General features: G+C 35.9%; 1 protein-coding gene across 1 annotated transcript in view; it reads right to left on the reverse strand.

Moving 5' to 3' along the window:
* ATG5 (autophagy related 5) overlaps positions 1-17724 on the reverse strand; it is an 81349-nt gene that overhangs the window by 44470 nt on the left and 19155 nt on the right. Inside the window, exon 5 of the mRNA XM_026845336.1 lies at positions 13408-13570. Within this exon, the coding sequence (XP_026701137.1) occupies positions 13408-13570 (163 nt within the window). The remainder of the gene's footprint in view (positions 1-13407; positions 13571-17724) is intronic.

Raw genomic sequence — 17724 nt, forward strand, 5'->3', positions numbered from 1 at the left:
TTAATATTAATAACATATATCCTTTTTCAGCTAAAAGAGGTAAATGAGATGACTGGAACAACATGCAAACTTTTCCTACAGAAGTCTGACCTGTATGAATTTATTATTCCTACATTTCTCTTCCCTTAGACTGAAGCCAAAGGAAAGTCATCTGCATTCTCCTATGAAAACAGTGATGTGGCAACTTAAACTGAAAGAGAAAGCAACTTGAATTCGTATTGTACTTCCCACTATTAAGGAAATATTGGGCCACAAGTTATGGATTTCATTACCTCAATTAACAGTGCCTGTTTCTCCACTCCATGCTGCTACTGGTCCACAGTTTTAAAAACATCTAATTGATCCTTAACTATAGATGAACAATAGGTGTAAAGTGTAGAGAAACAAAGCAGTAGAAAAACTTCTTGAGGGGTTTACATTTGGATATGTAGCTCTTAAAATAATCTGCAACAATGTATGATACAATCAGAAGACATACTGCCAGTTTCATCACACAATCTGAAAATAACATTTTATCTTTGAAACACATTTTAGTTAATATTATCCAAGTAACTAGGTTTAGTAAAAGTAGCCTGAGGGAGCACACCATTTCATCCTGTTCAGACATTACATGGATTGAATAGTTTATTGCACTTAAAATGTATTAAGGACAGCATAGGTCTAGAGTAGTAAAGGCTTTTATACATGCATATCAAAAAGCCTGCAGTATAACCATTACAGAATTCAGGCCCCCTGAAGCAAGGTAAAATTCAGAAATTTATTAGTGGAACAAAGGTTCTTCCCACTTCCAAAACTGCTGATAACAATTAAAGTAATTGCAGAAAATTAAGAGTTTGAGATTTGCTTCACTCCATGCCTATCAGTGTTCTAAAAGACACAGTTAATACATATTGCAGGGTTTGTAACACCTTGCTTTTTCTGACTGAATGTGACACATGGCAGGAATTTCCAAGAAACCATAAATAAACTCCTGCCAGGTATTCTGTAGGAGCTACCCCACAGCACACCAGCTAGGAAACTCAGCAGGCAGCAGTTACAGTGACCAGCCTGGAGCTGACTGTACCCAAGCAAGCCTGCATTTGGGAACCCCAGCCTAGAGAGTCAGAGCTTTACTCTTACAGTAACTGGCACAAAGAAGGACTGCATCCTCCTCATGAACTCTTGACAGTGGGATGGTGAATATTTAGTGTACCTTCCTCATCCTTGGAGACAGCATTGAGAACAGCTTACAGCTTTCACTACAGATCGTGTGGACAGGAATCCTACAGTAGGCATTGATAAATTTATACTTTAATTACCACTTCTGACTATAAACCCAGTTGATAAAACTATTAATTATGGTGATACACAAAAAATAATCCAGACTTAAACTAGTGTGCTTCAGCAAACTCTTAAATAAGGAATCTACATACTTGGAGACATCCCACCTGAACAAAACTAAAACAAACATCAACTTTATTTACTTGTTTAACACTCATACTGCAGTAAGTAGGAAAGTTGGGTGAACAGCTTAATGTTCTCAAAATGCAGTAGAGATGAGCAACACAATTTATGGGTCAGAAGAACAAGAAATTCTGAACAAATAACAGACATGGTAGGAGCTTAAGTATATTGTCCCTTGTGGCATATATGGCAAGCAAGTGAATCTTTCAAGGACAAAAAAGTTAAACAGGGGTAATGTACAGCTAACTCACTTCTGTTTTTCATTCCAGCTTCCCAAGTTCCAGAAATCATGCAGGTAATCTTATTTAAAGTCATGTAAATTGACAAATTTATACTTCTCAGACTATTGTCTGAGCACTCAGACAATGCTCAAGACATTCTACTGTTTTATCAAGATGTTTACATTTCTAATAGTTTCTATAGTTTTTAAATATAACAGCAATTAATCTGCAACAGTTGAATGATGAACTTGTTGCAGTTTGTAATCAAGTATGTTCTGTCAATCCACCTGATATCCCGAGGAATCTAAAACTTTCTAGTAAACTGGCTAGACAAAATGGAGTCAGACATCTTAGACACACCTCCACTGTTTGTACAGCACTGTCTGAATACATCCAATCTAATTCATCCTCGTAACTTTATACTGCTGATATCCAAACACCTTTCCGTGGATAGAATATCTGTACTACAGGAAACTGAGCTGGTTATAAGAAAATTAACATAATTTTTTAAAGCAAGCAGCACAAAAAAAGCTATCCAGTTTGCATACTGATATAACCTCACAAGATCTTTTATTAGCATTACACGCATTGGCTGAATGCCAGAATCCTAAAGCTCCAAAATACAAAATCCAAAAATAACTGTTTTCGAAGAACCCTTAAGACTCAAAGCTCAAAACAAACAAACAAAAAACCCAACACCACCCAACACCTCCCCTCCCCCAATCCCCTTGAAAATATAAGTGAAAAGATTCATCATTCTCCTATTTTTGTGTGTCAGTACCTCCTATTTATGCAAAACAGACTTAAGAAAGCTATTAAAGCTATGATGAGCGATAAGAACTAATTAGTGCTTTGGCTAGACAGGACTTAAAGACAGAAGGTGCTGGCCGGAAGTTTGACAATCAAAACAAAACTGAGTTTTCATCAAGCCAGTAAACAAGAAAGAGCTCTATGCCTATCAGCAAAAGCACTTTATACACTCATCTCCCTCCCTTGTGAAAAGCTGATGCAGTCTACATGATATCTAAACTCCCATAACAGTCAAATCTGATTACTTTTGTTTTCCACAATCCGTTTTTAAGAAAGTGCTTGACCGATGCGTTAAAGAGTTTCTGTATTAGCAAAAAACAGTACTAGCAAAAGGCAGATGTTCATATCTGAATAACAATATTTAAAGCAATGGCAATAAGATTTGAACAGAAGTGAAATTAGTGACAGTATAAAAGTCTCAGATGACTCTACTAATCATATTTTTTAAACAAGAGAGGATGGTTGCTATATAACTACCTGAATAAAATATAAAAACTTTTCTCTCTGTATTTTATGTCAAAGATCAGAAAGCTAATAACCAAATAATGCAGGAGAGATCCAGTTGAAAAAAAAAAAATCTATCAGCTAAATCACTTGTATTTTAAATATTTACTTAACAGATGTGCAATCACTGAATGCCCAAACAACTGACAGACATTAGCCTTCAGTGATAGAGATGCACAGAATCTAAGCAGAGCTTTGAAAATACCTATTTACATATATATATAAATAGTATGAGTTGGCAAAAACTACAAGGACTTAATGTCATCCATAACAATAATCTCAGTACACAAATTCATTAAGCAACAAATTAAATCTCAAAAATAAATTTACAAATATAGTATGTCACATGGTGCATTCAGGGCTCAGAAATCTATAATTGAAATTGTTCATGCCTTTAAAGCACCCTTTAAAATAGTTTGGTTTTTTTTTTTAAAAAAAAAAAAGACTGCTAGAGGTAGACACTTTGAGAATTTTTTCCTCCATTAAGCAAGACTGGAGATCCTTTAGCAGTCATTTAAATTAATCCAATTTTTGTAACTGTGATATTAAAAAGTTGTTGGTAACTCCAGTCACAGGCTGTAGTTAATAGTAACTGCTGAACCTTTTACTGTTAAGCAGTTTTAACTAAGAATTATTAGTTCCGGATGAAATTTTGAAGGCTGGGCCTCTTTCTCAGGTTGAGACCTAGGGGCAAAGTTCTTCAAACAGAAAAATTAGTTTCACTCGTGCTAGTGTCTTACAGTCATTCTCTGAAACTCAAGTGCTGTCATGCTTCAAACAACTTGAAATTTCACATAGATATTGATGTTAAATGCATCTCTTCCACACCTGACTCTACGAAAATGGTAACCAGAATAGATCACTGTGAGGGTAAAGGACACTGCTCTAGTGCTTGCAATCAACATACACATTTCAATGCAGCATAGCTTTAAATCAGCATACACAAAGAATATGGGCAATTATCACTGAATGAGAAATTATATCTACAAGTAACTTTTGATAAGACACAGTGGTCACAGCATATAGCCAGTTAAAATGGAATTCCCACTGTTCCACAGTGGGTGAAAGAACTAGAAAAATCCCACCCTAATGTTTAAATTTATCAACAGAAGTATCTTAATAATAAGGAATTATTTTGTTTCTTTATTTGACACTGGTGCAACTGCTATCACAGTGCTGACTCCAGAACTGGATATATTTCAAGAAGGCTGTGGAGAAGGTTTAAATAATAGGAGTAATTAATGCAAAAAGAGGGAAAGATTGTTTAATTCAAAAAGAAAACAGTAATTCACAGCTTTTCCAATAGCTTTTTAGAAAGTCAAAAAAGTGAGCAAACAGGTATAGCCCTCAGGGTAGCACATATGCATGTTTTTTGTCTGGACTATTCATGGTTTCTTCTTAAAAGCTATCTAGCTGTATAAAGTTTTTTTTTAAAAAAGCTTGGAATTTCATTGTATCTCTAGCTCTATGCAAGCAATACCAATTTGCAGCTTGCATAAAAATGTGTCCAATCCTTCATTTTAAAAAACACAAAACTTTTGTCTACTCTCAGTGGTTCACCACTGTTTAATAACCATATGAACCATAGAAATGATGCACAGCTACAAGTACTTGGGCAGAACCAACCATAGCATTAACTAAGAGATCAAAGACTCCAACTGATGTATCAGAACCATACAAAACCTTTAGATTGGAAATGCCTGTGGAGACCAAGCTTTGGTATAAAAGCTCCTGCCCTCCCCCCCCTCCCCCAATAAGAGCCAGCTGTCTGCACAAAGTTAAATGAGTTTGCTCAAGGCCTTGCCCAGGGAAGTTGTGACTGTCTCCACAGGTTTCCCCCAGCCACTTTCACTCCCCCACCCCAACTTTCTCCTGCTGCAACTTGCAATCATTTTCGTTTGTAAATTGCCCAATTCCACTGTCAACGAAGGCATGTCTGAGAGGGGTATGACCCCATCTGCTCTACAAGCCTTCCTTTTAGGTAGTGGAAAGCAGCTATTGGATCCACCTTCAGCCTCCTTGTCTTCTGGCTAAACAAGGCAGTTATCCCACTCTCTTCTAATACAGCATATGCTCCAGCCCCTAATCATCCTAGCAGCACTCCACTGGCCTCTTTTGTGTTTACTCACATTTCTTTTGTCCTGTGGTCCCAAAGAGGACACAGCATTCCCAGTGCAGCTTTACAAGTGCTGAGCTGAGGGGAAGAATTACTCACCATCTGGCTATATTCTAGGGGGCACAAGGGCTAAAGCAGCTTCCTCGTTAATCTTCATTTCTGTAATACCACACAACAGACTTTTCATTCAGCTTGTTGTTCACCATTACCTACTTCCACAAAGCTGCTTCCTAGTCAGTCCCTAGCCTGCCCCAATGCATAGGGCTTTTCCATCCCTGGTGCAGGGCCTTGCACTTGCGTCTATCAGCTCCAGGAGGCTCCTGGTCACCTCCTGCTCCAGCTCCGCACTGTCCTGAATGGCAGATCTGCCCTCCAGTCTATCAATCTCTCCCACCAATTTTTCATAAACAGTCATAAACAAACTCACTACAGGCTTAATCAGCCACATACACATACATATATTCAAACAAACTGTACTGTTCAGAGATCTACAGCTGCAAGTCAAGGATACAAAGTGTATTTTCTTAATGTAAAGCAAGTGCTCTAAGAAGCATTGTGCTTAACCGTTACAGCCAGAAAAGAGTCTTCTCAAAATTATCAATTCTACTTCCACATTGTTTCCAGAAAGACTAAGACTCTACATGCATACATAGTTCTACTGACTGGTGAGAAATTTTACCAAATTCTATAAAAAGTTAAAGTTTGTGCAGTATGCCTCAAGCATGAATCAGCTTTCTTGATGAAAGATAAATACCTTAAACACTTCAAAACTAACTTTACTGTGCTATTCAGAAACAATATTTACAGCTGGTTACTCTCATTTCTCAGCTATTTAAAGACCTGTCTCTAAATGAATTTAGGCCATCTAAACTCATCGTGCTTATTCTTGTACAACAAAAACACAGATAATTACCATTATCAAATACTTCAGGAAGATTCCAATACATATTTGACTCTAGCTCACCACTACAGTTCAGTGCCATCCTTTTTCAGAACACAGTTTGAAATGCTGTGTGGCATCATTAAATGTAAGATTTTCTTTTTCTTTTATATTTTACATATTGCCATCATCCACAGTTAAAATATTCTTGCTACCGAATGCTTAGGTTACTTAGGTATTTTGACAGATCATAGTATATAACACAAATCCACAACTGAAGAGAGCACACAAGTTTATTAGTCTTTTCAGACTATCTTCAGGCACGAGTAACTATCCAATACAGAGAGATAGGACTTTAGAACTGTTTTGACAATGTGACAGAAGCTAGCTACAGAAATATGTGGAAACATTCTTCATGTCACAGATGCAAAGTAACAACATTCAGCATAAAGGTACGTATCTGGACTAGTTATAATTTTGCCCTGTAATTACAACAGTCACTACCTGAAATACCTCTGCCATATGATGTGTCTGTTAATCTTACATACCCTCCAAATTCACATTCAGCTTGCATATTGCTATGTAATACCACAGGAAAGCAGTAGAGATTGTGAAATTTGAAAGTAAAAAACCAGATGGGCTTTACTTAGCCAGTCCATGCGAAATTAGACATGGAATCACCACAAAATTAAACATCATTTTAACTAGCTCAAGTACTAATAATAGTAAATTACAGTGGTATGGACCTCAAAGTTGGCTACCTAGGCCTGTCACTCCATTTTTAATACTATTACCATGTAAATCAATTAAATCAATTCAACTCTGCTTGCCTATATTGCATTGTAACAAATATCCAACAGCCGCGTTGACAACCAGAGAACAATTAGGAAAAACTTCCTTATGTATACTTAGCTGTAAATTCTAGTTAAAAAAAATACCAATTCATAAGCTACACTATAAATTGAGCTATGAATGCAACCCAAGAAAAAAAAAAGGGAGGGGGGGAAATCCCTCCCTAATGCTGCACAGTTAGGTTTGAGATAAATGTATTTAACACTTTTACATTTATGCTATAATTTATCCATTAGCTTTTATAGCAAAGTAGTGCTCTGAAGAAAAATAAATAAAAGGACATTGCCTAAGTTTGCAAGTTAACAGGACATTTTGAAAACTATATGACAAAGGAGTATTTTACTCTTAAGATCCAAAAGGTCTTTCCCCCCTTGTTTTCTTCTAATATACACAAGGGAGACATACCTTACCAACATTCTTTTCACTTACTAAACGTACTCACGAAACAGAAGTTTCACTTTAAGTACACTGTTTCCTTAACACCACCTCCATTCATTTCTAGCTCATCAATTTATCTGGAAAAGATTCAGGGGAAGAAGATGATCACAACGGGCTATTTTCTTTCCTTTATTCAAATGTGAAAATTCATATATCCTACCAAAATTAAGCCTTCTGTGTAGCCTAAAAGCAGGTGATGTCAGTAGGTACTGTCACTTAAGTGAAAAGGAAAGCTCTGATAACTATTAAAAATGTGTGTAATCCATTTTAGAAACACAACCCACGGGCTGTGTAGGAATAGAGCAGTAGGGCTTGTTAGAGACTTCCCTAAGTCAAAGGAAAAAGGAGTTCTGACAATTTTACCCATCGTCCAGTTCTCTGCTCCAACTCTAGATAGTCTGGATATCTTAACATCATCTTTGCCTCTGATTATACTCTGTTTATATATATGAAAATAGAGCAACATATCTCCATATAACTCACTAACCTACTTTGCTTTCCCTGTACTATGCTTTTTCTAAAATACAGCTTTTCTTAAAAGTTAAGGAACATTTATGTTAATGCATCTGTCAAATTCAGGAGTTTACTAGCAGAAAATTACTTAGAACCATTTCAAATTGCAAAGCAAAAAACCCTCAACAACTAAAGTTAATTTTAAAATTAACTCAATTTTTTAGAGATTGCTTACTTTGAAATTTAGTTAGACCTTACATGTCTTTCAGAAAACAACATATTTTGAGGGGTAGGGGAGGAAGAAAAGCAGGAGGTAGTAAAAAAAATAAGGGTTCTGCATCACTTATGCCTAAGTAAAATAGATTTGGAGAAATACAGTCAAAGATTCTCTCAACCTGAATCCAAGTCTATCAAGTATCTGAAAAAACTACGTAAGATGGGAACAATGAAGGTAGAGAATCAGCTTATTTGTGATTTGGGTTGAAGATAAAAGGCACACCTGCTTTATCAGGAAGTCTGGAAGGTGCTATATTTCTGAAGAAATGATAACTCTCCAGTACGAAGAGAGTCAAAACACAAAGCCCATGAAACTGCAACAGGTATATAAATTCAAACTTTCCTATACATATGAATAGATTATATGGTTGGCAGATTACCTGTGCCAAAGATGCAGATACCTCCAAGCTTCCTCCCTCAGAGTGTAACAGTTTTCTTTAGACACATGGACATCTAACACAAGACGGTGAAAACACTAGAAAGCATCTCTATCTCTGTCTACCAATCTCTAGACAACATCCTCTCATGGTGGAGATTTCAGTATGAAGTAACATTGTGAGTGCTGGGTTACCTTTTGCTTTCCTCCCTTTTCTGCCTTCATGTAGATCATGTCCTCCTTTGGGACCCACCAGTTCTCACTAGCCTCACAAACACAGCAGCTCTGCTCTGCCCTCTTGTTGAGAGCGTAGCAGAGAAAATCAAGCGGAGAAGTCAGGCTGCCATTAATTCCCCACCTTTGCACTGTGACAAAGGGCAGAAATGCAAGTAGGTGCCAGGCTAGCACAGAAGAGTAACAAGGCAAAAGCCAGTTTCGGGTGGGGATGACAGTTTAGAATCATGATACTGCACCTATACAGGTGAAGCATTAGTTTAGTCATTTGTGCAGAAAGGCTGAGAAGTCACTAAACACTGCAGAACTAACACTGAAGTCTAGGTTACTATTCATTACCAGAAAATACCCTTCAACCAATTAAACCCCAAACAAAAACCACCACCACCACCAGTTCTGATGCATCTGATTCATTCTGCAGGTCCAGCCTGTCTGAACCTAGTCCCGGCTCAGCACCAAAACAGTGCTGGGCTGCCTTTTTGCAGAGCTATTTGAATCTGTCTACACTGCACCCCCCAGATTTCATGATACCAGAAACCCCAGTGTTTGGTGTATGCCATGCTATTTTAACTCCAGAATAAGCAGGTACTGACAACTAATTATGAGAAAACTTGATACATTTCCAGGAATTTTCAGCCACCAGCCCAGGAAGGTAATGGCTTTTTTTTTTTTTTTTTTTTTAAAAAATCCTCTTTTAACCAATACACCAATTTGTAAAGCTCAAAAGAATTATTTAGTCTTTCTTCACAGCTACCCAAATCTCTACAGATAGAACATGGAAAGGTATTACCATTTTGGTAGTGATAGAGGAAAGAAGGAAAAAAGATGGCTTTGTGATTTAAAAACTAATGGCTGCTTCATTCATTCTCCTGTTAAATACCCAAAGCTTTTTTTTAGTACATAATGCTTAATTTAAGTTTCAAATGATTGGTTGAGATTATAGAGATTTGTTCAGCTACCAAAGCACACTCATCATCTCAGACTCACATAATGAACAGCATTACTCCCACAGTTATCTACTAAGAGGAGAAACATACATATCAAACCTGAGTAGGCCATGTGCACACAGCACAAGAGATGCTGATAATGCATGACACTTGCTTTTTGGCAGTTCAAACATTTCTAAATAGCAATGTGATAACCCAGAAAAAAACCCCACAACTTCTGCCCCTCAAAAACGCAGGACTGATTTAGATACAATTTAGAAATAAATGCATGACAACACAGGCCTGATTCTGTCAGTAAGACAAGAAAGAGAACACAGGCATTTATAGATAAAATATTGCACATTCTGAATGCTTGCAGGATTTTCCTCCTTTAATAGGAGCAATTCAATATGGCCACTTAACTTTTCATAAGCCCTACAGCATGCATGAGCATTATTTTTCCATAATATTTTCAGTAAAATGACAACTTCATTATATTTTATAATATTGAAAGAAACCTCAAAAATGGTTATGAGGTTTTACTGTTTATATCCCCTGCTAATGTATCAGAAATCCAAGTCCAGACTTCACCTGTTATAAAGGATGACTGAAAATTTGAGGGTATGGTTGCTTATGTCTCTCCACAACTGATGAAAAGCAGTTGTGTTGAATTGAAAACTCCTCCTTTATCAAAACCATTGTATACCGAAGTTATAGATATCAATTCTTTGAACCATGCAAAAAAATACAGCTCTCCCCCTAAAAACAGTTGAGGTTTCATTTGTTTGATCCTGAGTCATCACTAGGCCCACAGAGTCTTAATGTTTCAAAGCTGAAAGCCTTTATGTTTCCACACAAAAGGAAAGAAGAAAAAAACACTGACTTGAAAGTCCTCTTTATCAATTATAAAAATGGCCATAATACTATTAAAACAAGAACAGTAGTAACATTTTGCATCTATTTTGACCAAAGAATTTTATCAATTCTTACAAAGGAAAAGAGGTGATTATAGCTATATAGCCTGTCTTTATCACTTCCCTACCAGAGTCAGACATTTATGACCCTGGTCAAAATTAGGGCAACACAAATGTACCCATTCCAAAGAAGTGTTCTAGCAAGAAATATCTGGTTTATGGATGAAAAGTGGCTAACTGAAGTGTGAGGAACAAGCAAAACCACAGCACAAGCAATAGACAGAAAAGTATGTTTATCTTCCTGATTTGGTAGCAAGTTAAAACAAAATCAGAAATGGTAGGAGGAGGGATGTAAAGGTTGTTATGAATACCTACCAGCTGTTACCAGCATAAGATTTTGTCACAAATTCACTATTACAGCTCTTCCCCTAAAAGCCATTTACGGGCAACTGAGAAGTTTCTCATGCTACCTGTTCCAAGTACTTCCTTCTCAGCAGAAACATTTATACCCAATTACACTTGTAATTGGTAGTTACATTTCTCCAAACATGCAATTTTTTTTTTAAATCTTTTAACACATATCCTGTAAGTACTGCTATCACTCGTTAAACAAATAACACTTCCTATATTAAAGAATTGAAGAAAATTGTTTGAAGTTTCACAGAAAAAAAAAAAGTCTGCAGATGTATCATTACTTACAAGGGAGTTATCACAAATGCTACTTTCTTTTCTTTTTTGTGGTCGTTCATTCTGTTTCACAAAGAGGTTTAAAACTATTACATCTCAAATGAAAGCCTATAAAAACATATTGAAAGATACAACATGCTTAAAAAGAGTTTTCTTGGTTTCACAAGCTTTTCTTGTTTCTCTTTTATGAAAAGCTGAGAAATTAAAATTAGCATTTGAAAGTATTCAAAAGATTATTTAAACTTCTCATTTAGGTGTTGGATTCCACAGGTGCGATTTCTCATTAAGTGCAGTGAAACCTTGAAATCAACCTCGCTAGGCAACCTCTGTTTTTAACATTATAAAGCAAAACAGTAAAATCCAGCTTTCTCTATAACTGAAGATACTCTTAGACAAATAATCAACTAAAAGGTAGAGCCTAAGATGAGCACAGAAAGAACACACTGCATATCTGTTCTCTTACCTTACATACTGAGGATATCGAGGTTCTAGAACTTCTGGTTAAGAAAGAACCTTAATTCATACCACCTCACTGTGTGGTCAACTCTTCTGCCATTATTATACTCATTATAACTTGTGTTAGAGGTCTTTTCGTTTTAATTTTAAAAAACATTAATAAAAAGCACATAAAGTGCACTGCTGAGAACGCTTGAATATCAGGACAAAGTAACAGGATTTCTTTTTGCAATAAAGCTACTAATTCTTGAAATAGAAAACAAAAGTATGTTGGTACAGCATTTTGCTTCTCTCAAACTAAACTTCTTAAAAGACAAATACTGTTACAGGAGAATACTTTTTCCAAACAATTATTGAAATTGCAGTTTAAGTTGACTTATAACAATGTAAGCTTTAGGGAAACATCTATTTATACCCATTCTGGCTTCCAGTGGACCAGAACTCTTCGTTTACTGCTAATTCACAGAAATGAACATATTATCAGTCATTTTGCTGACTAATATCTATACAAAGCAGAATCTCTCAAGAAGTACTTTGAACTGAACCAGATAAAGTGCAATTTCTTACTTGATAGATTTTGCTGGTATGTACAGCATCCCTCAAGATTTTACCACTCAAATAGCAATTTAAGATAATCCCTCAATTTCTAACTTTCCCCCGATTAAATAAAAAAAAAAAAGAAACTAGAGATTGTAATAAGCACTTAACCTTCAGAATTATTACAGGAGTACCTTTAATATGACAGGTAGTACCACTAAAAAACAACAAAAAAAAAGAATTAGAAAACCCACACACTCGCTAAATACACACAATAAACCCAAACTAATTTGGAACGCCACTGTCTAAAGCAAACACATGCCTCACTGCATTCAAAGCTTATTTTTTAAATTTGATTTTCCTTACAAACATATGTGAAGATGTTAATTCTAAGTGTTTAGTATTTTGTATCTCAACATAGAATAAACACCTTTCTGCTTACAGCTTCCCTAAAATAAATTTACGAGTAATAATACAAATGACAGTTTCAGGAGATGAAGAAAAAGACATTGAAAGTGGCGTTACCACCCATTCCAAACAGTAGTTTCTGAAATACAAAGCTTTTCAACTTACAGGCCTCTAAGAACCATGATAAGAAAGAGGAGACACTAAAATCAAAAGAAATTATATTTTGCACTGCAATACAGATTCATGTAATCTGTGCAAAGAACACTATTTTAGAACATCATGTTCTGAATTATTTCACTGATTTTTTTAAAATCAATACTTATCTATGCAGAAATCTTTGTGAAAGCCATGGTAATATTAGCAATTAAAAAAAACGGCAGAGGGAAAAGTAAAATTATTAATCTACTGGGCAACCTGTTTTTGAAGTTTACCTGTATTGTTTATCACTGACAATCCTTAAGCATTAACTAGAAGAGACAACCTTTTTTACTTTACAGTCCAAGATCGTCAATACTGAACAACACTTACAACCCAGGTGTCCCACAAATAAAGACCATCAACTGCACAAAAGTATATTAGACAATATTTATCTATGTATTTTGTTTCGTTGATAGTTTTAGTTTGTTAAAATAGAGTCCTGACCCAATTCAGTTCCTTGAATAACTCAAGCCACATTTAGATTATCACATAAATGGTGACTTTAAAAAAAAAAAAAAAAAAAAAAAAAAAAAAAAAATCTATCTTATCCATGACATTAGACTAAAATTCTGCAGAACAATGACATTTTATATTCTGTGCCATAACTAAAATTTGAAGAAATTTATTTATTAGCATGCTAGACCTAAATATAATTAATACTTGATGCACTGTATTTACCATTCTGTAATCCCATCCATAGTTGCTTATGATCTTTTTTTTGCATCTCATTGATGACTTGACTTTTGTGCTTTAAAGCATCTGCTTCTTTTATACAAGCCATAAAATGAGCTTCAATCACATCCTTAGAATGGCAGTGTAGAAGATCCTTTTCTGGAAAATTCTACAAAGAGAAGAGATAGATCAAGAGAAATAAATGCATCACATACCTTAGAAGATGAAGAATAAATTATAATTTTAATCAGGTTTATGTTTATACAAAAGCAGCACACTGGAATCTTCTACTTATGAAAGAAGGTAACAACCATTCTCCCACTCTGTTAACAAGAACTGTTTTGCAGTGAAAAAAGTTTCAGGAAAAACAAAAGTTGAACAATTTTCTGTAAAATCAGAATTTACTTTCTATCACCCAACCTCAACTTCATAAATACATTTAATACACCAGTGAATGTATTTAGGCTCTTATGTCCAAAATTCGTGAGACAGAGTTTTAACATGTCTTCAAGCAGATATTGAAATCTATGGTAATGAACAGAAGAAAAGAGGGCAAAGTAAGTGACAAGTACCCAATTCCTATTAACTCTCAATGGCAGTTTAGCACCCATTTCCATGCAGACCTTTGAAAGTTTCCTCCAACTATCATCATCCACCTATATGAACTATAGCATATATTAAGCTTACAAAGATTTTTCCTTAAGAGTTACTGGAAACCCCTGTCAGCTCCAACTTTACCTAATACACATGCCTATTGCTATCCTGCATGACTTGATTCTATACCCCTTTTATTTGGTCAGAGTTGGCACACTATTCAGCATCACAGATGCAGTTACCACTCCTCAGATAACTTTTATCCCCTCAGTAAATGACAACTACCTTTACAATTCATTTATTAAGAATGTTAATTAATGAATTAAAAATGCATTATTAAGAAATTATAATTTTTTATAATATGCTCATTCAGGTAGAAAAGAAGATTTCTTTGCAAATTAAGTAATCAGAAGTTCAGTGCTACACAGGTATACAGTTAGGGTTGTTCTTCCTCTTTTTTTTCCCAACACTTAGTGTCACTTGCCATTTTCCATAATACAAGCATTTGTTACCACAAATTAATTGGCTTTAGTTTTCAAACTAAAACCCAGAATATTTTATCCCCTCCTTATTAATCTTTTCACAGTTGCTTATGACCGTGCTGAAGAGTACAAACCCCCAGAGCCAAGCCAGAGTGGCATCATTCGTACTTCTCTTTCTAACGAAGGCTTGTCACTTTTTTTTTTATACTTTAATTCTCATCTGCTATTCCACAAGAGGACCTTTCTTCTTAACCCATTACAAATTGGCTATTTAAAAAAAGCTTTTATGAGGGACTGTCAAAACCATTTTAGAAATATAAATACATATAACAGGATATTTTTAACCACTTTTACAACACAGTTAACATGTCACAGTAGGAGCAATATAATGTTGGAAAATCACATGCCTTCCCTCTTCCACATAAACCCAGGAAAAATAGCGAAGACTGCTTCAAGCTACAGGAACTCAAAATATCCAAGAAGCACTAACAGTTGGCAGTATGAAAGAGAGCTGGGGATTGCCTTACCTGAAGGTAATTCTGAGAACACGAATGACAGTTCCCTCATAATTAGGTTACAGAAAAGAGTGGGAAATTAATTAATGGAATTTCATATAGTGATTCCTCCTTATGACAGTGAGTCCAGACTCTGGAAACTGTGGATCAAAAGGATAAGTATCTTCCAAAAACAGGAGTATAAAGGGACAAGACAACTGCTAAAACCTTTTGCACTGAAGTATACATGGTTTGGCGTTGAACTCACAAAGGGAGTGCTATTGCTACTTAGGACTGATGTATGTGGAGCTGACTAGAAATCCAAGGACAGAGATAAAGCTTGTTTCTCAAATGGGGATGGCTAACTAGAAAGACATTAAAGAGGACAGAACAGAAAGGAAAATTCTCCTTCCAGGGCAGACCTCGCTCCTTTTCTTCCCTACAAAGCTGAGTGTCTCAGCATAATTGGGCCCAAGATGAATGGAAAAACATTACTGGGACTGTTACTTGCCAGCTGATGTGTACAGGCCCATAGAATACTTTTAGAAGTTTAACTTACTTGCTCAGATAAAAAAAGTAAAGTGTGGTAACCAATCCAGAAGAAAAGAACAGTCAGAAATAGCATACTCTGAGATCAAAAAAGTTCTTTACATCCAGGAATTCAAAAGTAAGACATGGACATCCCTCAGAGAACGAGACAATGGAATATACCAAATGCCAAGTAATACAGGAACCTAGAAGCTTTCACCGTCAAAAGCTGAAGTTTTAGCTACGTTTATGAAAACAACAGTTTTGTTACAAAAAATATTGAACTGTAGGGTCCTTTTTTTGGACATTCCTGTCTTTCTACAGGTAGGCATCTCCCTGATGACTTTCTTCTAATGAATTTCAAATTACAGGAAATGTCACTCCCTGGGGATGTGTTCCAGAGAACACACATGGTGTGGTCTGCAGAAAGCAAAGAAATGTTTAAAATTGGTCAAAACTAGCTAAACTAGTGGAAAGAATCTAGTCACAGTAGTACAAAGGTGTGGCACGATTAATTTTCCCAGCTTCTAAGACATAACACTGTGGAAGACTGGAAAACACTCCTCCAATCTCAGTGCTGTCTACTCTTTTCTTTATAAGAAAAACATTGACACATATCTATGCAGTACTGTGAGTAGATGCTGAAAAACCTGAACATGAAAGTGGTAACTTGGAAAACAACACTGCTGCATCTACAAGCAGCATATGAAAGAATTTCACCTACATGAGATTACCAACAGAAAATATGGCACCCTCACTGATTCATAAACTAGGGCACAGAATAATAAGTTCTGTATTTAAATATAGAACATGTATGCTTGTATTTTCTTTTCTTTTTTTTTCTTTTTTTTTTTTTTTTTTTAATTATACTTGCCTTCTTTCTACTTAAGGAAATAACTTTATTCAGGACCCTGAAGAAAGAGACAATTGTAAACAAGCTGGTAGCCACCCTTGGCTATACAACTATGAGATTTGCAGAAAGTTTTAACAGATCCCATAAGCAGCTTTAATTCAGGTATTCATACTGGTGGCGTTTTACTCCCTCAATGTTCTGTATCTTTGAAAGAAAAGTTATTAAGGGTTGATTCTGATTTTCTTAGAAAGCTCAAGTAATACTGGTTTTGTTTCACGTACCAGCAGACACTTACAGCATAAACTTTGTCATGAAGAAGTAGGTATCATCTGTACAGACAGGAGTACTAAATGACCTCTCACTTAAAACTGTTCTAAAAACATTGCAGGTAATTTCAACAGTCTGGTTTCATAACTCCATTCCACCCATATTTATCAGTTCTAGTTCACAAAACATCTGTTTATACTGTGACAGTCTAGTTGCATTAGGCTACATTTACAGAAAATTACACCAATAACAGGGTATTAAAAACCATAAGGAACTTATCCAGTGGCAGGGGCAGCATTCATATATTTGTGTTTAGTTACCATCAGTGGTCTTTTTTACAAAAAAGATTAATCTAAAAAAAAAAAAACAACCCTCATTTATGCTTCTGGCTTCCACATGTCTCCTAGCAGTTCCACAATTTATCCATATGCTACATGGAAAAGTACTTCCTTTTCACTCCACCTCACACAATTTTTAACTAAGAAAATGAAGATGACAGCTGTTATACAAAACCAGATGCAGTCTCTCCTCCTCTACATCAGCTCATGGGTGGAGAAGCAGGCACCAGCAGATAAGGGCTTCAGCAGAGGGAGAAGGTCAGCCTTTCCCCTGGCACACCTGATTTCCTCTCCTCCAATAGTGCTGCTGCCATTGCCAGTTCACCACCCTCTACTGCCCAAAATATGCAGAGTTGGTTACCATGCCGAGAACGTGAATGGCGCTAAGTACACTGCAGAACGGCATGAGATGAGTTTAAAGGGAAGGGATAGTTTCCCTCTTCCCCATAAAGTCACAAAAGCTGGATAATAACAGCAACTTCCCAGACTATGTTTTCTCATGATTCTCAAGAACTTAGCACTCCGTTCAAGCTCATCATTCTATGACTATTTAAGGCAACTGTATTTCAACTTTACTAGAGATATAAATACACGTTGTTTTATTGCATAGTGGAAATACAAGTGAAGAAACTGTTTCTTAAATGCAAACAAGTGTTTATTTGGTCTGCATACATATCACAGGAGGACAATTAAAGTATCTGTCAACTTTCAAACTTCTGCTGAACAGAAATAAACTTTTTAAATGTTTTTAGCTTTAAACAAAGAAA

Source organism: Athene cunicularia (assembly GCF_003259725.1).
Source record: "Athene cunicularia isolate RWA chromosome 3 unlocalized genomic scaffold, athCun1 chr3_part1, whole genome shotgun sequence".
Lineage (NCBI taxonomy): Eukaryota > Metazoa > Chordata > Aves > Strigiformes > Strigidae > Athene > Athene cunicularia.